At 39.4% G+C, this 12,619-nt stretch overlaps 1 protein-coding gene across 3 annotated transcripts in view; it reads right to left on the bottom strand.

Moving 5' to 3' along the window:
* VCL (vinculin) overlaps window positions 1-12,619 on the bottom strand; it is a 44,621-nt gene that overhangs the window by 13,471 nt on the left and 18,531 nt on the right. For 2 of the 3 annotated variants that reach the window (XM_030452811.1, XM_030452812.1), the window contains exons 5-11: window positions 11,905-12,027; window positions 11,484-11,644; window positions 5,678-5,768; window positions 4,562-4,709; window positions 3,377-3,530; window positions 2,198-2,373; window positions 842-1,032 (exon numbers count right to left, since the gene is read on the bottom strand). In XM_030452811.1, the coding sequence (XP_030308671.1) occupies window positions 842-1,032; window positions 2,198-2,373; window positions 3,377-3,530; window positions 4,562-4,709; window positions 5,678-5,768; window positions 11,484-11,644; window positions 11,905-12,027 (1,044 nt within the window). Of the gene's footprint in view, window positions 1-841; window positions 1,033-2,197; window positions 2,374-3,376; window positions 3,531-4,561; window positions 4,710-5,677; window positions 5,772-11,483; window positions 11,645-11,904; window positions 12,028-12,619 lie in introns of all 3 variants that reach the window. The other variant, XM_030452810.1, reaches the window with a different exon arrangement.

Genomic DNA, 12,619 nt, shown 5'->3' with positions numbered 1-12,619 from the left:
AGACGGTGTCAAAACGTAATTCCACTATTGAGTCTAAAATATTGCCTATAAATTCACATTTCACAAGTGTCCAAGCTATCAACATGATTAAATCTTTAATTCAAGGATCTGTCATTGGTTATTCACACAACAGAAGTTATCTTGACAGACAGGAAAAGGTGTGAGGAAGAGGTATTGAAGGTTTGCAAGTTCTGCTGCTTTCCAGGCATGTTGCCACTTGCTGTTATCAGCTGCACAGCTATGGAAAAAACTACTGAACCCAATTCTCAAGCTTCACCCACCTACTTGCAACAGCATCAGAAGAAGCCAAATAAGAAATTCCAGAAATGGTGTACAACAAACTCCTGCATTACGTTTCTGTGCTTGCTGACAGCCTGCTTAGGTTCTCAGGTCACCTCTCTCTTTGCTTAGGCAGCATTCTCCTCAGATAACCCAGAAACCATCCACGTAGTGATATTTTTAGGTCAGGTTTCTGAATCTTTTTCTCCCCTCTGAAGGGCATAACCACTCCCCTTGCTGGAGTAGGTATAAATTAAAATTTGAGGTACTACATTTGCATGGTAATAAGAGAAAGGAGCAATGTAAATCTTGTCTGGGCTACAGCACACATTCCCCTGTTCTTTGCCAAAGCTGTTCTTCCCAGAAGACAAAGAGGATCACAGGGCACCTTGAGTCAGTAATATTGCAGTCACCACTTGGCTATAAATCTCCAGTCCCATACTTCAAGTTTCTACACCAGAGAAGAGATTCCATTCATCCTCAGCATCTCAGGAGCTGCTGTTTCAGTCAGAAGAATTTCACCAGACAGCTGTAGGGGGGAAGATGATGCAGAAACACTTACCTACTCCCCGATCAGCAACTGTAGGATTATCTATCCACCTTTGAGCTTGCTCAATCTTTCCCTCCAAATGGACAGCTGCCTTAACTGGCCTTGTGTTTGCCACAGCTCTGTTTGTTTTGGACTGTAAATTCTGAAGTGATGTAGCTATTTGCTTAGCCAATGCTCGGGCCTCTGGAGAGTCACCTTTCCCACTGAGGATTAAAAAGGTACAGGCTTGTCAACATTATTTACAGCTAGTCCCAAATTCAGCAAGAAGAAACAACAAAAGGCACTTCATCTCTTGAAGTCAGGTTAAATTTGGCATTTGAGTCTCAGAGCAAATAGTGCAGATCTGTCAAGACATAAATCTCCACCTCACACTCCCCTGCTGTGGCACCTGGATGTGACATTTGTCCAACACAGCACTGGGTGGGGGCAGGCATGGCACTGGCATTGATAATCCTGATGGATGACTGATTCCCCAAACTCACTGCTGTCCTACAGTCACAAGTCTGTCACACAAGCAGAAAAAGCAGAAATAGCCACAAAGTTATCTATAAACCTGCAAAGAGGTAGCTTGTTAAGACCTACAGCAGCTAAATCAAGAAAAAAATTGCCCAAGTGTCTAACTAATGAAGGGAGAAAAATACTGATCTCCATGCAACTCCATGCAATTTATCTTTATGCAACTGGGCATAGACCAAGATCACAGTTTATATTACCACTGTTCTCTACATCCATTCTCAAGTGTCTTTTTCACAAAGCTAACACAGAAATAGTATTTCTGAAAGCCTTATATGCTACACAGCTTTCAGTTCCAGCTCAGAGCACTGCCACTGACTGAAGTGGTTGATATTCCACCTTGCCATTCAGTAAACTGCTTAAACACTGATGATGTTTCCATAAACAAAATTAAATTTCACATTATCTCATTCCTTTGAAGTGTTTGGACAGCACCAAGGAGCTCACTCCTGGCTTCAGTTTGCCTATCAAATATTCCATAGGCAGGAGAAAGAATTTTATAGGCAATGTGACTCTACTCCCTTTTTTGTTTTGAGGAAGATGGTGCCAGTTGGATTTTGAGATAGAAATCATAAGGTTGAAGCATTAAAGAGTTCCATATTTTATAAACTGGACTTTTTTTAAAGGCTGTTAAATAGTTTCCTTCCCCCCCTTGGAACTGAACACTTCTTCACATTCAGTTTTTACTAAATGCAGGATAGAAACTCAGCAGTATAAAGATACCCAGTCCCTGTTCCTGGAGGAAAATATATTCCCCAGCTCATCATCAAGATTCTGCATTTGCTCAGCACTGAAAAATGAATAATTTTGGTCACTCAACTACTAATTCTGGGTGGTGACAGAAGGAATACTCACTGTCGTCGCAGATCTGACAGCTTTGCTGTGAGAGCAGAGATTTCCCCCAAGGACCTCAGGATGTCCTCCCTTTCCTTAGGCTCCTCACACAGTTCTGCAACTTTCCTTGCTTCAGCCATGATTCCCCTAATATGCTCTTCTCCTTCACTGCCCCCATTTGGATCTGCAAGCCAGTTCTTAAAAGAAAGAAATTGTGTACAAGTGAGAATCGACAGGAATATTATTTCTATTTTTAATACAAAACTGCCAATACAAGCTTTCAGAACTTTATTTAACAGAAAATACTTTCCAAAAGCAATTTACTTGCTAACATGAAGCTGGTCTACTGCCTGACACATTTTCTGGTTTGAAAAAGATGTCAAGCTAGATGAAATCCCCCCAGAGATTTGCCATTCTCCCTCTCTCCCCCCAGCATTTGCCAACAGTATTTTCATGAGTGAAATTGGAGTGGGAGCTTTAGGGATTCATGATCTGGCTTTCAGAAAAACAATTAACACAGCTGCTCTTGTGCACAGTGTGGTACTCTTTACAGAGCTTTTACTAGAAGTCTCTTACCATTTCTTTCAATTTATATGATACTAATTATATTTATAGATATAGACATAGATACAGCCACATTTATGTGATGTATGTGCAGAGGGTTCACCTTTTGACCATCATTACCACTGGGTAATAGGCTGGCCACAGGGGAAGATTAAAAGTTAAAAAAAAAAAAAAAAGGATAAGCTCAAAGCAAAGGAATTTTCATTAATATTGTTTTGCTTTTGTCATGAAATTCTCAGTCCTGAACTCCCCTCACCAAACAGCCCAAAGGAAGGGCTCTGGTTTTACCCACAGGTAAATCTCAGCTGTCAAAAATGTCTGTCCTTTTTTTTCCTTCTTAGTAAGATCAGTTTATATCCAAAAAGAGAGGGTCTTTTTCATTTTATTATCATAACTATGTTTTTAGCAATGCTTAAAAAGTTCAAAAAAAAAAAAAGTTAAGGTTTAATGAAACTCACAGTACCCTGTAAGTGACTGGATTTAGGATTTTCCTTTGTAAAATCAAGTATTCCCTATACATCCTTCCTAAAAAGTCACTGCTTTGTGTTTGGAAACAACTACTGTAGTTCAGAACAGCAGCTCTAACAGCACCAGTGTCCTCATCTTCTCAAATATTTATTAAATCATTAGTGGTACCTGAGCAGCATCAATCTTCTTGGCAATTGCCTGCTTAGAGTTTGTCATGGCCTCCAGTTTCCGGGCTGCATTCTCCACCTTTGCAGTGAGCACATCCAGACCTTGGGACACCTGCTGTGCCTTCTGCATTGCCATGGGAGTAGCACCCTGTCCTCTGCCAAGAGAAGAATGGACACCACAGATTCAGCTCAGGGTTGAACAAAGCTCTTCTTTAATCAAAAGGCCACAAAAAAAAAAAAAAATGGTTAGGTGCACCCCCAGCTTTTTAGCATGTAAACTTTCTCATATTCCTGACTTCTAAAAGACCAAATTAAGTGGAAGGATGAAAACCATGCTGCTGAGATGCTGAGCTGTGATTACACCACCAGGCCAGAATCTGAAGATGTGTTTCTTTATACCTGATTTGTCACAAGCTGAAGTTATTTACATATTAAACCAAGATATCAGTTAACTCATTGTTAGTAAATCTCAGTCCTTTACTACGTTGGCAAGTAGCTGAAAAACTCCTTATATTCCAAGGAAACCAGGTTGTGGTGTTTCAAACAACATGGAAGAGTCATTTCTTAGCTCATCATCTTTATGCCTCCACAAAGGAGTGTCATACTTCCCAAAAAAAAGGCCACAGTACTTCACTCCAAAACAACACATGGGAAGTCTAAGGAGAATCATCTGCTGCCTAAACCCAAACGCCCTTAAATCCAAAAAGACCATTGTGAAAGAATAATTTCTAATGAGGAGGCAGAAAAACTGAAAAAAAAAGGCTCTGGTTAAATAAACCTCTATGCAAGAAATGCACAGGAAGTTCAGCAGAATTTATCTGTGACTGATAAGCAGCAACTGCTCACAGTCTACTATCCCCCAAAAACATCTAAGACCAGAATATTCATGTATCCTTCAATAAGTGATATATATATTTATATATATATGCTCTTTAGAAAGGGCTTGACTGTAAAGTTTCATTATTCAGCTCTGCCTTTTTTGGAGGAGGGTTTTGTGTTTGACATGCAACCACCTCTTAGTAATTTTGCTCACATTATAAAATGAAGACTTCACAAATCAAAACATTATTTTTATCAAAAGAAATTGAAGACAAAAAAAGCAAAATACAGGAACTGACCTGCTCTCCTACAGGTTAGGAAGTGTTTTAATAGTACTGGAAAACTGCATTAAAAGTAAGAGATGTACCTTGCCCTGAGGTCAGCCAGTTGGTCAGTCATCTGGCCCAGTGTCTTGCATGTTCCCAGGATCTCCCTGCGTTCCTTGCCAGCACACAGCTCTCCTGCTTTGCCAGCTTCATCCAGGATCTGCCTGATGGCTTGCTCACCAGCATCCCCTAAGATGCAGGGTTGGTTGGTTAGTGAAAGAAAGAAAGATGCCATTCCTTGATGTCTGTGAGCTCATTGCTAAGCTCTTCATGTCATTCCCTGCATTGGGTTCAGACATTCTAAGTTATTTATCAAAACCTGAGATACACACCCAATGTGACAATTAAAATGGGCACAGCATTTCTGAAAGAATTTAGCATGACCCTAATGGGCATCACATGCCGTGTGTTTCAAATCATTTAATCATTCTGTTATTACAGCTTAATTTCTCTGAACACTTCATTTACAAACTCTGTAGTTCAGGCTGAGAAGGAAAAGTGCAACACAGCAAGATTCAAACAGCTGCAGCTTCAGCCAGTTGCAAATCTAACTTGCTTTTGGCTCAAGATGATGGAAGAATAAACATTCCTTTTCCTTGCAATGCTCCCAGAAGTAACATGCCCAGTAGAATCTGCTTTGCACCAAGTTCTGCAGTTGTCATTGCATTTGACCTTAGCTAATGATTTTTTTTAATGGTTCATTTCATTAATTGTCAGTGTCAAAGGAAGACTTGGAAACATCTTGGAGGTTCCTGGAACTGAGTGTGGCAAAGGCAGTGAGGTCAGAAGCAGTATAAGCAACAGCTCCACAGATAACTCACTCCCAGCTTTTACAATTGTATTATTTTGGCTTCAATTCCCAAGGAAACTTTTCAGATAAAGTCTTAGAAAGTCCATATGGAACCAGCTTCTGATTCAGTTTCATTTGCTTTTAAGATGCATAAAAAAGGCAAAACTGTTATGGAAGTAAAGGTGACTGTACTTACAGCATTTATGGCATATTTTCATGTTAAAAATTGTGTCAAAACTGAACACAGGCTCCTTCAGAATGATCCACTATGTGTGGAGTACTAACACTTAAAGGCAAGTTTGTCTTAAACAGATCTATTTAGATCATTAAAAATAAAGAAATTTTGTGCATTTATTTTAAATATTACCTGGAGGTGCATTTGGATCTCTCAGCCAACCTTTTGCCTGATTCATCTTTGAATCTATTAAGGCTAAAGCTCTTTTCATGGCTTCTGTGTCCTTTACAGAAAAGAGAAACCATCACAATGATTATCAAAAAAAAACTATAAATCAAAGCACAAATAATCAACACAGCCAAAGCAGACAGAAGTTCTAGAAAACCCATTCTACTTACAGAAACACTCATATAAGTTGCTCAAAACCCATTTTTGAACTAGCAGTTCATATCACTTATTTCCAATGAAGACAAACATTTTCAGGTCACTCAAAATGCAGGAAAAAAAGCATGCAATTTTAGTGATTTTTCTGATCCTTTCTTCACTAGCATTCTATTTTCTAAAGTCAGAGTTTCCAATAAGCACACACCTCAGAGTTAGTTCCATTTTTTTTCTTTAATTTACACCAGAGCACATAGAGAAGTTGTAACACAGAGGTTAGAGCATACACTCTCCAAGAATGGAAACTGGGCAGGGAATTTTTACTTCTTACTTCAGTGCCAGAGGCTGCACATCTGCATTTTTCACCTGCTCTGCTGCTGAAAGTCAAACAGCTGCTGTTTGCAGCTGCCAGCTAATTCCTGCAGTTCCCAGATATGGAGATTTGTGTCTTAGGAGATAAACACATGGATTGACACATGGTTGTTTTAAACTCGACTCCAGGAGCACCAGAGAAGATGCTTCTTGGATTATTATGCTGCTATTATCCCACCCCTCTGCCTAGAGAAGATAAAACCATCCATATCTTGTTCCTCTCTGTCATCTCTCCAATAGAAACCAGAACTTTTCTGTCTTATGCAAAGGGAAAGACAATGAAAGGAGTAACAAGTACCTTAAGTAAAAAATTGCAGAAAGGCAAAATAACCATGGAAATAATTTGAAATGCATCTAACACCCCATTATTAGTATCCAAATGATGAAAAGGCACCTGGCTCAAGTTATTCACTGAATCAGACTCTTATGAAGAAGAACCCACTGGCATCAACCATCAGCTGCTGGTCCAGCACGTGATATCCCAGCAACACAAGAGCTGCCACATCCTCAGAGAGCTCATTCTGCATGCTCAGGTGCAAAGCTGGAAGCATTCTGGCATTTCTTCTTCAGGCACATTGGTCTGCCAGCTGTTCCTGAGATGCTAGAATGCAATTCAGCAGACAGCTCACAGAAAGGTCACACAGCACTCCCCTGGGTGTTTTTCAAGGGCTCTTGACTCACAGCCTGAGGGAGAGCCCCAGAAACAGAACAGTTTTCACCTCAATGATTGGTTCTCAAATCTCCAGACTTGATCTCAGAGCTTAGCTCAGAACCTGTTTGAAAAAGCTTCAGAAGGGTAGGAGATGTAGCAAGGGGTGGGAAGTGGGCACATTCTTTTGAAAAAGCCATCTTGTCTATAGCTTGAGAATTGTGCATTTCCTAAATTACTGTTTGTCTTTTAAAAGTACCCATGAAAACCTTCCTGAAGGTAGGTGTTAGTTATCTGGTGTTCTCTGTATAGGCTGAGGCTACTCTAGGCTGGAATGAAAAGTCCACTGCAGGCCTGTCTACCCAGAAATAAATAATTTGAAACAAAGAGCTAACTGAATTTTTAAAGAGACAACAGATGCTGCTCAGTGTTGTTGATGATAGGTGTGGGGTGGCTGAGACAAGGGGAGTGTTGGGAAAACTGTCACTGCCACTCCCTTTTCACTGACTCAGGCTTTTGTGTTGCCTCAGCTGCCCACAGAATTGCAGTTTCAGCCACATTTCTAAGAAGCTTCTCAGTCTAAAGTCTTCCATCAGGGGACAAAAAAAAAAAAAAAGGTATTTTATCTTTTATACACATGATTTTGTAATTGCTAACACTGCCCAAGCAACACAGGATCCATTCATCCTGTCTTATGGAGATTAATAGAACAAGATTGCTCTGAAGTTTAAATATTACTATCCTGTGTGGCTCTGCACTCATGGTGCAAAATAATGTATGTTCTTATTTAAAAGAACCTGGTGAAATGCTGGTGTGGCAGTCAAAGGGTTCCAGGACAACTGCTCTTCAGGCACAGATTTCCCATCTGCACAGCTCAAGCTGCCACAGCAAGGAATCCCTCTCAGCTTTATCCTGATGAGGACTTTTGGTTGCAATGAGAAAAGTAATTTTTGAGCAGGTAGTTAGGCAATTAGAACACATCCTTTACTAGCTTTGGTAGTGCTGCACTTTTTTTTTTCTGCCACGGCTGTGTCTGGTGTCAGATGCCTGGGCAAACAACAGAGATGTAGCAATCCCAGAATATCTGGATTTATCCAGCAACTCAGGCTCTTAAACAGAAAAAACAAAAGTAGAAATACTAAATCTAACAGAACAAAACAATTTCTCCAGGTTCTTACTGCCTGGAAGTATCTTGATGCTCCTGATTTCTGGGGCTGTTTAAATGCCTTCTTCCTTCCTAAGCAGCTAAAGATGGTTCAAATGGTATTCTTGCCAGCAGAAAATCAGTTGCAAGGAAGAAAAAAAATCCTACAGCTATCCTGTGAAATTGCATAGAGTAGATTTATCAGCAGAAAGGGATTCTTTCCCTCCTCTCACCACAATTCCTCTGTTGGCAAAAGGAATTTCATTAACAAAAGCAGCACCATTACAGATAAACAACTTACTTAATGAAGTCAAACAACTAGAGCAATGTTGTCTGAAGGAAAAAGAGCAAGCTGGCTTTATGCAGATGGATTTCTAAGGCAAATCAGCTTTAGGAATGTGTTCAAGATACCTTTATGCATCACTTCTGCCACTAGCAAGAATTTTAGATTATTCATGGGGCAGGTGGTATGGCACTTTTGAAAAGGAGAGGAAAAAAAATTAAAAAAATAAGAGAAAATATCCTACACACTCCCTTGTTGAATCTAAAACACAGCCCCTGGCTCAATCAAGCAGTGTAGTCTAGCAATATCTGCATTTCATTACCAAAGAAGGCAATGTTGAAGGAAATAGGCAAAGGCAGCCTTTTTGCACAAGGGATTGCTTAGTCACCATCCAGGGTTCAGCCCTGCAAGATACCAGATACTTCCCAGCTTCCTGCAAGTTTTAAACTGCCTCTTTCCATGGAAATGGAACGTATTTGAATTGAGTGTTACTTCAAGTTTATCTAAAAATAAACACTAAGAAAATGCAAGAGAAAGCTAAACTCTGTAAAATGAGAAGTTCAAAAGAGAAGGTACAAAGCTATAAATGGAATAACTAAACATAGATTATTTTTCCATTATTTTCTCAGAGATCAGTATTTGCTCATCATTTCAAGTCTAAATCAGCATACTTTTAAAAATATTCAGTGCTGGTGCAAGCAGAGATAACTGCAATCCAGTAACAATTATGTGCATTTCAGAGCCTGGAAAGGCCAAAATAGTTTACAAAAAAGCCTACAACTCTGTCTCCATGTGCTGGTTCCTTCTCCGCTGTCTTTAGGTACATCTTGTGATACCTCAGTGCATAAACAACTCAAGGTAGAATAATAAACTCCAGCATCAACAGATACAAACCCAAGACTGTGCAGACACACAACACACCTCACCTGGCTCCAGAAAACCATGGGGAAAATGTATTTCCCTTGACCTCCAGGCACAAAATGCATGCAACAGCATCTTAGATAGAATTAAAGAGCTCTTCCACCTCCCTCACTGAAAAGAGCAAGTCAACCACTGAATGTATATATGCAAACACAGGAAAAGATGTGCAAGAGGTGGCCATCAGCCAGCTAGTGCCTGTTTCTTCATCCCACTGCATTTTTCAACTCAAAATTCTTTGCTGTAACTGTTTGGTTAATGCTCAGTGCCAGAGCTGCAAGTTGTCAGCAGCCCTTAAATTCAAAACCATCATCAAACTAAGAAGTTCTCAGCTCAGAACAGAATGATACATCAGCTACAGGAGTCCATACAAAGTATTTATGCATTGTGCCTAACAACCATTATTTTCCACTTGGAAATACTGCTATTCTGCCAGCTTTTTTTTTTTTTTTGCAAGTAGTTAGTTTGGGGGTTTTTTACCAAGAAATTTCCCAAGTTTGTTATGCAAAATAAAACCCTGTTAGTATTTTTTTAACATGCAGGCATGCTTAAATCTACAAATAAAACTGAATTTTAAAAAATACAAAACTAAGATTTGAAGCCTTAACCCAAAGAACATGAACCATTCCAACTGAAGGAAGGCTGCTGGTCAAATACTATGGAACAGGCGAAATTCCTGATTTAATAAAGCTTTCTAGGCATGCAGAAAGCTTGTTCCTGCATGACTGGACCCTTTATTTGTAGCTACAGAGACTGGTACCATAAATTAACAGAAAAGCATTCAGAAAGAATGTGCTCTGAAACCTTGGGCTAACTCTACACAGACTCAGGTCAACTTGCAATTACCTTTGTTTTTTTTTGTGACATCCAGTTCTAGACAGAGCTGGTAAGATCCTTTTAAAGCTTCCATGGTGTGTTTAATAAACAAGGATGGCACACAAATAAGAATTTGCACAGCACACAGTCTGCAAACAGCACAAAATCCCACAGACATGCTTTTTTTGGGGGGTTTAGTACAAGGTAGAGGTGTAGGGTGTGGGAGAAAGCTTACCTTCTAAAGGTGAGAAAAGGGTAAGAAACAGGAGAACAAAAACAAAGATGCATAAAGGAGTCATAATAAGGAAGTGATGGTGACAAAATAATTTGAAAGGCAAACTGAGGGTCAAGTGGCAAATAATATAGGTCCAAGTGATTTTAATGCCTAGATTACATCAGTGTTAGGTTTCTTGCAAGATTTCATTTGTTAATAAGTCTGGCTTCAGGTCTCAATAGGTTCTTTAAATATATTTACAGCTATTTGTTGCTCAAAGCACTAACCCTTAAAAAAAAAAATCCCTTTGGGAATTTACTTTAAGGTACTAAAAAGAATTGGCAGCAATGTCACTGATGTCATTTGAAAGCCCATGAGACCACTTGTAGGATTCTCTCAGACCTGCCTTAGGAGCTGGTAGACATTTCAGTGTGGATCACTTAAGAGCACCACTTAGAAGAGGTTGCAGTCACTCACACAGCTTAACACCAAGCTGTAAAGAACAAATGCCACCCCTACAGCAGATCACAGACATCATGCTTATCCAGAAAGGCTGCTCAGTCTAACATATTTAAGACAAGGCAACATTTGAGATTTTCTTCCATGTTCAGACTAAAAATCAGCTAGGGGAGAAAAGGAAGAGGTGTTCAAGGAGGAATCCCCAAAAATAGAATGAAACTTCTCAACTTCAGGCCTTTTAAACAAGGAATATGACAGCAGCCTCTCTTTTCTACTAGCACCTACGAGAAAAATACCAGGCAATCTTCACTTAAAAACATCCAGCTAAAAGACCAGTTTAAGATATAGAACAGTAAATTTTATACCTAGCTTCCCTCTGTCAAATATGATGGTGTAGGATAGCTATACAGTGAAAAAAAATCCTCCTAGAGGAATACACAATATCCCAGGATTGCCTAATCATCCCAAAACTAAACCAGGAACAAATCCAAGTCTTCTGTTCAACCATTCAGCTGCAGTAAGCCACTGAGCCACCCTCATATGCCACACTCCTTTAACTCAGCTTATTGAGAGGTAGTTTTTAAAGGTAAATTAATACAGTCACCTCTGAAGATCATCTTTGACCTTGAAGAGATCACACAGTGTGATTAGAGGGTTACAAAACCGAAGCACATATTTCAGTCTTAACAAGAAGTTGCATTTTTATCTACTGTGTTACAACATCTGTAGAGTTCCACACACAAATGGAGGTGTGGGATGTACCTTGCTTGCCCAGGCATCTTCATCCCAGGAAGTGAGCTGTAGCACACGGATTATTTCATTGATCTCAGCACTCATCTTCTCCACTGTGAAATTCCGATTTTTCAAGGCCTCTTCTATCCCCTGGGTTTTGGAGTTTTTCGTGGTTACAAAAATCTTCATAGCTGTGAAAACACCAACGATTAGGAAAAGGTACATGCAAGACCTGATAAATGCTCAAGGTGACCTCCTGCTGCATTTTGTGCGTTTCCTTTTGCACGGATCATTTTACCTCCAGGAGGCCACAGTTGTAACACAAGACTTATCTGCAAGGAGCACAGAAGGAATATCAAAGCTGTTATTTTTAATGCACAGAAGACATTGTAACCCTGGTTCAAAACAGACAGAAATTCAGAGTGGTGCTAATAACTCAAGCTGAAAATACCTGAAATAAGTACTGGCAAGAGCTCCTTCACAGTATTCATGGAGTTTACCAGCATAACTCTGTGCTCCTGATGGGTTAGTTCCTGTTGTCTCTCATCAATCATTTTGGCCATCTTTGTCATTCCTGGAGATTGAAGTAATTGAACATTTTCATTAAGAAAGAATATTAAATATTGAAGTCTGACTTGCAACACTTGAGCTTCCTAAACAACAAAGTGTAAGGAGTTAGGACAACTATATTGATGAATAAATGAGAAAAATACCCAACTGCTTTAGGACACGAGGTCACTTCATGAATTGTGCAAGTTAATTAATAGGGTTTGGTTTAGTTTTGTTTGTTTTGTTTTTTGCTTTTCTGTTAGGACTTGATCAAAGCCTTAATTAAAAAAAAAAATGGCAAAAAAAGCAAATGTCAGCATTTGGGAGTTTGATAGCCTTGAGGTAGTACCAGAGTTCAAGAATTCTATCTATTTATACTTCAGTTCTTCCAGAATTAAGTTTATTTTAGAGCAAATTTATTTTCAATAGCTAAGACTTGAGGTTTACCACATGAACTGCCTGGATTTCTGCTCCATTTACGTGAGTGCTCTTTAGTTGAGTGTAACTTTAATCCCAGTTTCTTCCTACATTACCACCACAACATCTAGATCTTAGAGTGCTTTTGTGAAATATTTAAACTACTTCATGCTTGCTGAAACTGAAGCTTTTGGAGTAGT

This window comes from Calypte anna, chromosome 6, assembly GCF_003957555.1.
Source record: "Calypte anna isolate BGI_N300 chromosome 6, bCalAnn1_v1.p, whole genome shotgun sequence".
Lineage (NCBI taxonomy): Eukaryota > Metazoa > Chordata > Aves > Apodiformes > Trochilidae > Calypte > Calypte anna.
This window is presented reverse-complemented; position numbering and strand designations above follow the sequence as displayed.